Here is an 11,854-nt window from a genome sequence, read left to right on the forward strand (position 1 = left end):
CTTCTCAGAAACACCAGAGACTACATTCAGAATCTGGGGTTGTCTTTCACATTTTTTTCTGCTTGGTTTATACAGTATACACATCGGTTATGCTCTGCTTGTGGTCATAGCTTTAGATGGGATAAAACACTGTTAAATCAGCTGTGAATAATCTTATTGTTAACATCTATATACAGTGGCATATACATTTGAATGAAATCAGACTATTTTATTTCAGAATGATGACAAACCAACTGACCTGCCAGCTGAGATCAAGGATTGGAATAAACATCAAGTGAAACAATGGACTCTCAACGAGGCTTGTATAGACAGTGAATCTGCAAATATCTTGCTTCAGCAGAACATTAATGGGCCCAGTCTTTTACTTTTAGAGAAATCTGATTTACTAGAGGTGGGTGTCACACTGGGGCCTGCAAAGTTGATCATTCACAAGAGAGATGAGCTTTTGAAACTTAAGAAAGTGCAGTTGGGTAACCCAACAACAAATCAGTCTGGTAGATCGTGCAAGCCGTACCCTTTTCATCGACACCATGATGCCTACCGATACAAGGCGAACAGGATTCTTGATGTAACAGAATCAGGTGCATCAGACTATATTGAACCCTGTCATGAATATAAAGGATACATCCATATGTCAGAGGCAGCTGTGGAGAGCAAAATGAACACGTTCACTGATGAGGTTATTCGATTTGCAGCAGCCTGCATGAATAGTCGCACTAATGGCACCATACATTTTGGAGTTGGCGACAAGCCAGATTTTGTTCATGGACAAGTTTTGGGAGTTAGCGTCCAGGACAAAGAGGCATATGTCAATGCTCTGCCACAAGCCATTGAGGGTCATTTTGAGGATAAACATATCCAGGCAGCCAAGATGTGCCTCAAACCACCTCGATTTGTTGAGGTTCTCAATCCCGATATGACATCATCAGAGAAGTATGTGATAGAAGTGGACATCGTGCCAGACTTTGTGATCTGTCAAGAGAACATCTATCATGTTTTCAGCTTGGATATAAGGAAATCAAAGAGGAAGTCCAAAAGCAAAGAAATGGAGAAAGAAGAGAAAAAACTATTCTTCATTCGTGATAGTAGCAGCAGCAGGGATCTCCTTGCACTAACCACTTTTGCCAAGCCGATGGAAGAATACAATAGATTTGTCTGCAATGTGTCACAGCTATCACAGCTAAGAAAACAAGCGGAGGAAAAGCGCCTTAGTGTGGTTAAAAGTAGTGTCCAGGGCTCCAGACTAAGTGAAATGATAACAGGTGGATCCCAATCCTTAGACAAATCCCACTTCGAGCGGTATGTGATAGTGACCAACAAATCACATTTAGTTCAATTGGAATCCCTGGGATTTCTTCTTGAACTGAACCCAACTGCTGTTTTGGACTTTGACCCAGAGTCGACAAAAAATGGATTGATGAAGCACTTTGAAGACCAGAGTACAATAAATGTCCACTTGCCAGTACAATATAAAATCACAGAGGCTGTCGAAGACATTGCTAGCAAGCTAAAACTGACTCGAAACACCAGCTGGATCCTCTGCAATGGGGGTATCGAAGGAGAGGTCCCCTCAGATGTAGATGACTGGTTGATAGAGAAAGGAGCGTCTGTACGAAATGTGATTTCATTCCTGTGCCGGAAAGATGTGCTACCACACAAGAGATTCCTGGTTATTTTCATATTGTTCTCTACTGTGAGTGAGAAAATGGACCCTCTACTTGAGACTTTCAGCACATTCTGGCAGGAGCTCAAAGGAATAGAGCAAATACTTTGCATCTGTGAAAATGAAGAAGCATTCACCTGCTGGAGGGACCTGATTGAATCACGCTATGGATTAGACATTAAAACAAGATCAATCTATGAGCTCAGTTTTGCTGAGGTTAACGGCACCGTCCTCAGCCTGTGGTCAGACAACCGGAAATCCAGCCGTTTCCTACCCTGTGGAGGAGGAAGCAAAGTGCTGTTCAAAAAGAAAGAGGAGAGCAGCCTGGACACCCTGAATGTTCTGTGTGTAAACCAGTGTGAGGGTGGAAATGAAGACAAGGCCCTTATCCAGGAGAAGTTCTACAAAGGAGGAAAGGTGTCATGGTGGAACTTCTATTTCTCTGAGCAGCCAGGATCCATGCCATTCATCAAACGGGACAAGTTCGACTTCATCATGAACACTGTCCTACCAGCTTTGAGTTCTTTGAGAAAATCTTGTGTGTCCTTCAACCTTTTGCATGTTCCAGGATGTGGTGGAACTACACTAGCCATGCATATATTATGGGCACTGAAAGACAAGTTCCGTTGTGCTGTTCTGAGGGACAGAACTGCTGATCATGCTGTTGTTGCCGAGCAAGTGGTCAAGTTACTGATGTATGACACAACAGAGCAATCGTCCCAGATTCCTGTGTTGCTCATGCTAGATGACTTTGAGGAGATGGATGATGCGTATGATTTGCAGCAGCTCATTGAGAAGGAATGTGTCAAGAGGGACATTGGATCTCGGTCCCCACAGGTCATTCTACTCAATTGCATGAGGGCTGAGTCTTGGGAGAAGACTGAATCAACTGAAGACACTGTGTTCATTGGCAATAACCTCTCTGAAATGGAGCAGAGGCAGTTCGAGAAAAAACTGGAGGAGATTGAGAAGACCTACAAGAATGCAGACACATTCTACGCTTTCATGATCATGAAGAAGAACTTTTCACCCGAGTATATACAAGGTGTGGCTCGCAACACCCTAAAGAGCTTCAACATAAATCACAAACATGGACAACTCATAGCTGTTCTGGTCTTGTTGAATGTCTACTGCAAGGGTGCAACGCTCTCAGTCTCTCTCTGTGAAGAGTTTCTTGGGCTCCAGACCAAGCCACATAGTGGATCCTCCGATGTTAAGGCTAGATTTGGGAAGTTTTCCACTCTAGTGACCTGCTGCACAGAGGAGGCTAAGGTTGTATTTGAGGCAGTGAGAATGATCCACTCAAGCATGGCCGTGCACTGTTTGCAGGAGCTTACGACCAACAGTGTAACCAAAGCTGAGATTACCGATCTACTGCTCACCACAGACAAGCTTTATGAGTGCGTACAGGGCAAAGATAAACTCATGAAGGATGTTCACACCATGTTAGTGAAAAGACATCACTCAGTCAAAGGTGAAGATTCTCAGTTCTCACCTCTCATCCAGGATATTGCAAAGGAGACACCAGGTGTTGAAGAAAATGTGCTATTCAATGCAGCCAAGCGCTTTGAAAAAGATGCCGTCATCTCTCAGCTTCTTGCCAGATACCAATACCTGAAGAAAAGGGATTTCAGGGAGGCGAAGGACTGGGCAAAGAATGCGAAAGATCTTTCCAGGGATAACTCCTACATTTCTGACACATCTGCGCAAGTTATCAAGCATGAGCTAAAGAGTGCCATACAAAGTGACAAAGAAGATCCCATAAAACCTGAAAAGCTGAAAGGCTATCTCAGAATGGCCCAGTCAGCAACAGAGGCCTTCAGGGAAACGCAGGAAATTGCAAAGAAGGAGGCTACTCTGAGAGTACAAAACAAGAGAGACAACAGCCCTTTCAACACTGCAGGGTGCCTTGGAGAAATTCAGGTTGCAGTCATCATTATCGAAATACTGGAAAAAAGTCCAGTGTTTTCTTCAGGCAATGTCCATCATGATTTTCTGAGTGAGGTTCTCTCTGGCAGGATTACAATCCAAGATGTTGCGAGGAACGATTCCAAACATCACAAACATGCCTCGTATTACTGCGTTCTCCATGAATTTGAAGATCTTCTGTACAACCTCAGACATAACATGAAGAAGCACTTTGATTTTCTTGACAGCTTTTATGTCAACTTGGGTCCCAGGTTCACCCTGAAAGACAGTCGAGAGGAAAGAACTCGACAGGAGCTCTTCCGGTGCTTTCATCGATACAGTGACCTCTTTTGCAAGATGGATTCCAAAGAATTGATGAAAAACAAGAACCTGAGCATCATGCTCCAGATTCAAAAGGGAAGGCAATTTTTGGAGATGAGAAAAGCTGATACTCATTCTGGGATTCTAAATTGTCTCTCTAATGGTACCCCAACTGACGTGATGGTAAAGATAGTCCGGCAGTATGCCTTCATTCTGAGTAATACTCCTGAAAGGAGTGTTAGAGATAAGGTCAACCTCATCTATGCCAATGTTGTGCTAAGCTGTGTCAAACCTGAATCTCAACACCTTCGCCCGTATAAGATCCTCATTGATCTTCTTTGCCAAGTTCTTCAAGGTCAAATTCCATATGGTGAAAGTTTGGCATTGCACTTTATTGCTGTAGCTCTGTTGTGGCCACAACAGATATTTATGTCACAAACTGTGGAGTCTCAGAAGTTGGGAAGCTATGTGTCACAGATGAGGACATCATTCTGGAACGAGATGAAATCAGTGTTGAATGGAAAGTCGCCTGTTGTCCATTTCTTCTTGGGGAAGAAGCAGGGCTATGACCGTTTTATCCACCTTGGAGAAATCGAGAGGTGTGTAAGCCCACAAGAAAACTTTGCTTCGCTCTGGGAAAATGGCAAAATATGGAAGCACGAGAGGGTCAAGGAGCTCCTTTGCAGGGTGACAGGACGGGTACAAAGAAAATTCATTTTGGCAGAGACCAGGAACACAGGCTCAAAGATTGAAGTCATTCCAATGTTCAAAAGCCAGCTTTGTGGAATATTGGAGGGAGCAAAAGTGTCATTTGTAATTGGTTTCTCAATGAAGGGCCCACTGGCTTATGACATCGATTGAACATCCAGAACAGCCTAATTGATGCAAAGTCAGACACAAATGACCAAATGATCATAAAAAATGTGTCATCTAGAAATTATTCTGAAGAGATTCTATAAAAATCACAAAACTGGTTTACTTTTGAAATGACGTTTTATGGTCTAATTGAGCTGCCATCTGCAGCGTTTATCTTGAATGCGATCTCCGCGAACGCGTTAATATTGCTTTGAAAATATGTGTTGTCTACAAGCGTGATTGGATTGAATCCCGGCCTAAGTCTTAAAAATTGGTTCAACATTCAAACCTACTGTTAACTTGAACTAACACTCACACTTTACTCCCCCCCCCCCCCTACTACTAGCTACTTTGAGGAAAAATTGACATACTATGACTGTGATATGTGGTTGTCTTACCTAGCTATCTTAAGATGAATGCACTCTGGATAAGTGAGTCTGCTAAATGTACTGTATACATGATCTAATCTGGGTTTTTGTCACATTGTTGCAATGTAATATCTCTAGCAAAGACTCCAGGATGAATTTCTTTCAAGCACAGAATATTTAGTTTTAAAATTGAGTAAGGAAATATTACTATTTTACCATTTACTATTACTAGTACTGTATAGGTGTTCCAATTTTATTTTACTGATGTACTGTTTTACTGTTTTTATTTGGTTTTACCATTGATTTTACCATTTACTGTTAGTACTATATCCATTCCAATTTTGATTTACTGTTTGTACTGTGTTACTGTTTATATTTACTTTTACATTTGGTTTTACCATTTAGTATTACTGTTATATGCATTCCAACTTTATTTGGCTGTTTTACTGTTTGTTTTTAAAGTGTTATTGAAATCATTATTTGATGTTTATATGTGCAGTGCAGCTATCCACTAAAACATTTTCATTCATGCACTGATGTTTGTAAAAATATTATTTGTTAAAATAACTTCAAAGCACTCAATATCATAACCATGAAGTAAATACTCCAATTATGTTTCCTGAATAAAACTTATATTGACTTATTTGTTCTGTATTAAATGCCAAGATTATGGTGTGTTACAGTAACCATAATAAAATATTGATGCAATAACTCAGCTACAATAAAATTCAAATAGCTTAATGGTGTGACAGATTCTCCAGACCGAACTTCCACCTGTTATTCTTACTCTCATATCAACCCTCCTATACTGTATCTTCTATTTGCTTCAGGTTTGGCTGATTTTGGGGTTTGTTCATGTACTATGGCCTTTCTACATTTGATATTACAGATTCTATATATTCAACAATGCAAGAAGACACATTGATGCAGTGACTATAATCAAAGATCCAGCTTATCATGGTGACATGAGGATTTTTCAAATATTTCACAGTATCTAAAATTGGTGTTCCAATTTATCTACAGTACTGCAATAAGGTTACAGCCACTGAGCCACATAATGTTATTTGTAGTGAATGGCTGTCCCACTACATTGAATGAAGTGAGTCAAATCTGACTCTCAAATTTCCCAAACTAGCCTACTGATCAAATGTGTGCATTGATTAATTCTGTCAATAATTTGCAGACATCACGTTGCGGTCATGTTCATTCAGAGCAAAATAATGAGGCGTCCTTCTTTCTTTGAATAAGGAAGCACTGCCCAAGTCTGACACATGATGGCACCTTGAGCAAAATAGAAGATTACTTTATTGTCCAATTAATTGTAAATTAATTCCCCTTCTGCCTTTAGAACCAGGGGTTTTGTGTGCGTGTTCAAAACTGCAGTGGCAGGAAATGTACCTATAACACACCAACAAAATGGCAACACTTCACATTTTCACATGTTTAGTGCTTTGTTCTAGTTTATAGCTCTATATCTTAACAAGCCAATTCCCATGGTGTCCTCTGTACAGGTGTATACAGCCCCGCCTGACCATCTATGTGTGTCAGCAACAAGCAAGGAATCAACCACAGACCAAGCCAATGGGGGACAGGGTAGGTTACATCCCTTGTTACATCCCACAGAATCTCCATTGAACATGCCTCTTAGTCCAGGACTAGGCTGGAAAAAATCTGTTTGTCTGTTTGAAAAATATGTTTTGCTGATGAGGATCTCTTCTGCCCATGTCCACAGTATACCACACTCTCTATCTAGAGGACCTGACACTGGGAGACCTCTCAGAGAAGATACAGTGGGGAAAAAAAGTATTTAGTCAGCCACCAATTGTGCAAGTTCTCCCACTTAAAAAGATGAGAGAGGCCTGTAATTTTCATCATAGGTACACGTCAACTATGACAGACAAAATGAGAATTTTTTTTCCAGAAAATCACATTGTAGGATTTTTTATGAATTTATTTGCAAATTAAGGTGGAAAATAAGTATTTGGTCAATAACAAAAGTTTCTCAATACTTTGTTATATACCCTTTGTTGGCAATGACACAGGTCAAACGTTTTCTGTAAGTCTTCACAAGGTTTTCACACACTGTTGCTGGTATTTTGGCCCATTCCTCCATGCAGATCTGCTCTAGAGCAGTGATGTTTTGGGGCTGTCGCTGGGCAACACGGACTTTCAACTCCCTCCAAAGATTTTCTATGGGGTTGAGATCTGGAGACTGGCTAGGCCACTCCAGGACCTTGAAATGCTTCTTACGAAGCCACTCCTTCGTTGCCCGGGCGGTGTGTTTGGGATCATTGTCATGCTGAAAGACCCAGCCACGTTTCATCTTCAATGCCCTTGCTGATGGAAGGAGGTTTTCACTCAAAATCTCACGATACATGGCCCCATTCATTCTTTCCTTTACACGGATCAGTCGTCCTGGTCCCTTTGCAGAAAAACAGCCCCAAAGCATGATGTTTCCACCCCCATGCGTCACAGTAGGTATGGTGTTCTTTGGATGCAACTCAGCATTCTTTGTCCTCCAAACACGACGAGTTGAGTTTTTACCAAAAAGTTCTATTTTGGTTTCATTTGACCATATGACATTCTCCCAATCCTCTTCTGGATCATCCAAATGCACTCTAGCAAACTTCAGACGGGCCTGGACATGTACTGGCTTAAGCAGGGGGACACGTCTGGCACTGCAGGATTTTAGTCCCTGGCGGCGTAGTGTGTTACTGATGGTAGGCTTTGTTACTTTGGTCCCAGCTCTCTGCAGGTCATTCACTAGGTCCCCCGTGTGGTTCTGGGATTTTTGCTCACCGTTCTTGTGATCATTTTGACCCCACGGGGTGAGATCTTGCGTGGAGCCCCAGATCGAGGGAGATTATCAGTGGTCTTGTATGTCTTCCATTTCCTAATAATTGCTCCCACAGTTGATTTCTTCAAACCAAGCTGCTTACCTATTGCAGATTCAGTCTTCCCAGCCTGGTGCAGGTCTACAATTTTGTTTCTGGTGTCCTTTGACAGCTCTTTGGTCTTGGCCATAGTGGAGTTTGGAGTGTGACTGTTTGAGGTTGTGGACAGGTGTCTTTTATACTGATAACAAGTTCAAACAGGTGACCTGTGTCATTGCCAACAAAGGGTATATAACAAAGTATTGAGAAACTTTTGTTATTGACCAAATACTTATTTTCCACCTTAATTTGCAAATAAATTCATAAAAAATCCTACAATGTGATTTTCTGGAAAGAAAATTCTCATTTTGTCTGTCATAGTTGACGTGTACCTATGATGAAAATTACAGGCCTCTCTCATCTTTTTAAGTGGGAGAACTTGCACAATTGGTGGCTGACTAAATACTTTTTTTCCCCACTGTACATCTCCTTTACAATATAACTCCCTAGCAGATCGGCCACATCTACGGACAAGGACCTACTGGGATCCACATGCTGGTCTCTGATGTAGTGAGATAGTCTGGAAGCAGAGTTTGATTGGTTTTTATTTATTTATGAGACCATTTTTTAAAACAAACACAGCAAAAGACATGTAGAGTTCAGATTAAGGATATTCATATGAGGATTTGCTTTAGAACCTCAGATTGGGCTGTTACAGTATGGCCCTCTCCTTGGACCTTCTCTTCCAATGCATTTTGAGGAGGAGGGGAGGAAAGCGGATGCAAGGAATCAAGGAAAATTGGGAAAGAGCCATGGAGAAGTACTAGGGGTTGCGGTCATGGGTAGTGTGTTTCTATCAGTGAGGAGTGCTAGCTAGGGTTTAAGGTCGTCATGTTGTTAGGTTATCTCCTCCAGAGGCCCTGGGTTGGTTGTTTGTCCCCCTGTGCCCTTGGCTGGCTTAGGTCAGGATGGGCCCACGAATCTCACTAATGGCCCTGTGTAAAAGGCAATTGCATGGAAACTCACTTATTAATGGCTGGTAGAGAACACAGGAATGTAGGCCTATTATTTTATCATTTAGCAGATGCTCTTATCCAGAGCGACTTACAGTTAGTGAGTGCATACATTTTTCATACTGGCCCCCCGTGGAAATAGAACCCACAACCCTGGTGTTACAAGTGCCATGCTCTACCAACTGAGCTACAGGAGGCCTATGGATGCAGATGCGAACTACAACAGGATCAACTCTCACTCAGGCCTGGCTGTTATGGCCATGGCTGTTTCCATGCACTTCATTATGATGTCTAGTTACTGATTGACTGATAGACTGATAGCTCTGGGGCAACATAGCAAGAAGGGCCCTTGAATACATAACACTGGTCATAATACTGTGAAGTAGATGATACTACCAGCATCAACCGAAACCCAGACCGAAACCCATCTGTCGAAACGTTGGTTAATTCATTAATAAATAAATTGGATCGGAGCAATAAAATGTGTGGTGACCTTCTTTTTCTTTCTAACTACCAGAATCATACCAATAGAGAGAAAGATACAGTATGTCATTTTAATATCACATAACAAATACATATTTCTCAGATGGTGCAGAACTTCACTGAGGCAACAAGCTTTGTTATTAGCACTGAAAGGTAATATATTTCCCTCACTTAAATGCACAGAACCTCATCATGTAGATATGCAATATATTTAAAAAAGTAAAATAATATGTCCTGTTTGCCTTCTATTTGCAGATGAAATTAATGACAGCTACCATGTTGTGTTGAAGTGACTAGAGGAAAGGTCTGGAGTGGAGTGGATGGTTTCAGATCACTGTCCAAGTGTCTGGAACCTATAGGGCTTGTTGAGGAGCATTATACTTTGTAACATTAAATGGTGCAATTGTATAGATTGTTCATAGCTCACCCTATATATAATGTTTCTGTCCAAACATGGTTCTGTCTGTTTTACTTTTTGGTATTTTTATTTTTGTATTAAGTTATTGATACATTTTGATGAGATGTGTAATTCATTTATAAAACATGGTTCATTTTAAATACCTTTATTACTCCTGCAAAATTGACATGTTTTTTTTAAGTCAGTACCATGAAAATCTATATAAAATCACTCAAGTTTGTCAAATGTATCATAAAGTGTTGTTCAAAGAATATACTACATTATTGGCCTTCCTTTGGTACAATCTGTAGTTGTTGATTTGTTTGATGTTACATATTAGAAGGCTAACATTAGTTTCTGCGGTATCAGTACATATGGTATTATACATTGAGTGGGGACCAACTGTTTTGTAGGGGTCACACTAAAGTATTCATTCTTATACTTACTTTGATTTCATCTTCAAATTATCATATCTTTCCTATCCACATGGTTTCTGTTTATTCAAAAGTGGCTTGTTTTGCAATACTACAGTGTTTCAAAAGTGATGCAAACTCTTTGTTTGCTTGCATACCACAATTGCTTTACCTATTTAAACACATTAATTAAAATAATCCAGACAAATATTTCAACCCCCAATACAGACTTACAGATAAGGCAAATGAACAGATAATATAGATGTAATAGCTGTATGATGTTTAGCTAATGATTCTATTCTGCTTCTGTTATTTATCTCCCATTTTATGTAACATTTTATGTACAGCATATCAGTTCTTCCACATACCTGTCCTGAAATTGAAATAGCTTGATATTGTCCAATATGTTAAGGAAAGTATTACATTTTAATGAAAGACAATCTTAAATGTAGACTTGACTGCCATGACAGTGATGATGTGATTTCATTCAACATCAAGTATTTTGCACTGCTCTGCACTATTCTTCTGAGTTCAATTTATTATTCAATGGCATGTGTTATAAACAAAATCAACTCTGTCACTCTGTTCCAACTAAAGAAAGCACAGGTCAGGGCCCAGAGAACACTTGTATGACACAGGAGTTGTGAAACAGTATGTGGTTGGTCCAAGGGCACTTGTTAGGTATCATATTGTTGTTTTCGTTTCTGTTCACCCCTGACACATCCCCTCAGTTCCTCTGTAGTAATAAGGCTAAGTCTTATACTAAACTTGTAGGCTATCCTCACACCAATCTGTCCTCAACTTGGGCTTCAGCTTTGTCCAGATTGCCTGTAGCTTAGGATGGGGCCAGTCCAGGTACAGTAGGTCCTGGTGGTTGTCAGTCACCAGCCTGGCCAGCCCCAAGGTCAGACTTGACAACATGATTGGACATCTCACTCTAGTGCATTTCTTTTTATGTACTCTGTTCATTTTTGTACACTTTATATCTTGTCAAAACACCTACCACAAGTTGTGGTGAAAGTATGTTGTACATTGATAAATAGCAATAGAGTCAGATACACATTTTGGCAAATGTATGACAAAATGTATCTTTCTCTGTTTAGTATTAAGCTTATGGCACTTCCTGCGACAAACATCTCAAAAAAGTTTTTCTTATAGACATAGCAAGGCATCCTACATCGTTGGCCTGAAGGGAGAGTGTGGATGGAAAGAAGGTCCGTGATGATGGCCTGAGCCAAGGTTGTTCCTGTGTATTTAGGCTTTCCTTACACCAATCTCTCCCTAACTTGGTCTCTAGTTTACCCAGCATGCCTGTAGCTGGTTAGGATCCTGGGGCCAGTCCAGGTAGATCCTGCTGGTGGTTGTCAGTCACCAGCCTGGCCAGCCTCAAGGTCAGACTTGACAACATGATTGGACATCTCCCTCTAGCACATTTCCTGTGAAGTACTATGTTCACTTTTGTACCACAACACAAAAGGTGTGGTGAAAGTATGTTGTACACAGGAACATATTTTGATCAATGTTTGACAAAATGTCTCTTTAGTGTTATCATTAATAAGC

At 40.7% G+C, this 11,854-nt stretch overlaps 1 protein-coding gene across 4 annotated transcripts in view; it reads left to right on the plus strand.

Annotated features, from left to right (window-relative positions):
* Positions 1 to 10,163, plus strand: part of LOC121537009 (sterile alpha motif domain-containing protein 9) — a 43,284-nt gene extending 33,121 nt beyond the window's left edge. For 2 of the 4 annotated variants that reach the window (XM_041844725.2, XM_041844726.2), the window contains one exon: positions 218 to 5,093. In XM_041844725.2, coding sequence (XP_041700659.2) covers positions 218 to 4,753 — 4,536 coding nt within the window. In that variant the 3' untranslated portion in view covers positions 4,754 to 5,093. Of the gene's footprint in view, positions 1 to 217; positions 5,094 to 6,626; positions 6,709 to 6,847; positions 6,903 to 9,587; positions 9,638 to 9,739 lie in introns of those variants that run through there. The other 2 variants (XR_006657272.1, XR_005994936.1) reach the window with 2 other exon arrangements.
* Positions 10,164 to 11,854: the final 1,691 nt, after the last annotated feature.

Source organism: Coregonus clupeaformis, chromosome 23 (assembly GCF_020615455.1).
Source record: "Coregonus clupeaformis isolate EN_2021a chromosome 23, ASM2061545v1, whole genome shotgun sequence".
NCBI classification, from domain to species: Eukaryota; Metazoa; Chordata; class Actinopteri; order Salmoniformes; family Salmonidae; genus Coregonus; species Coregonus clupeaformis.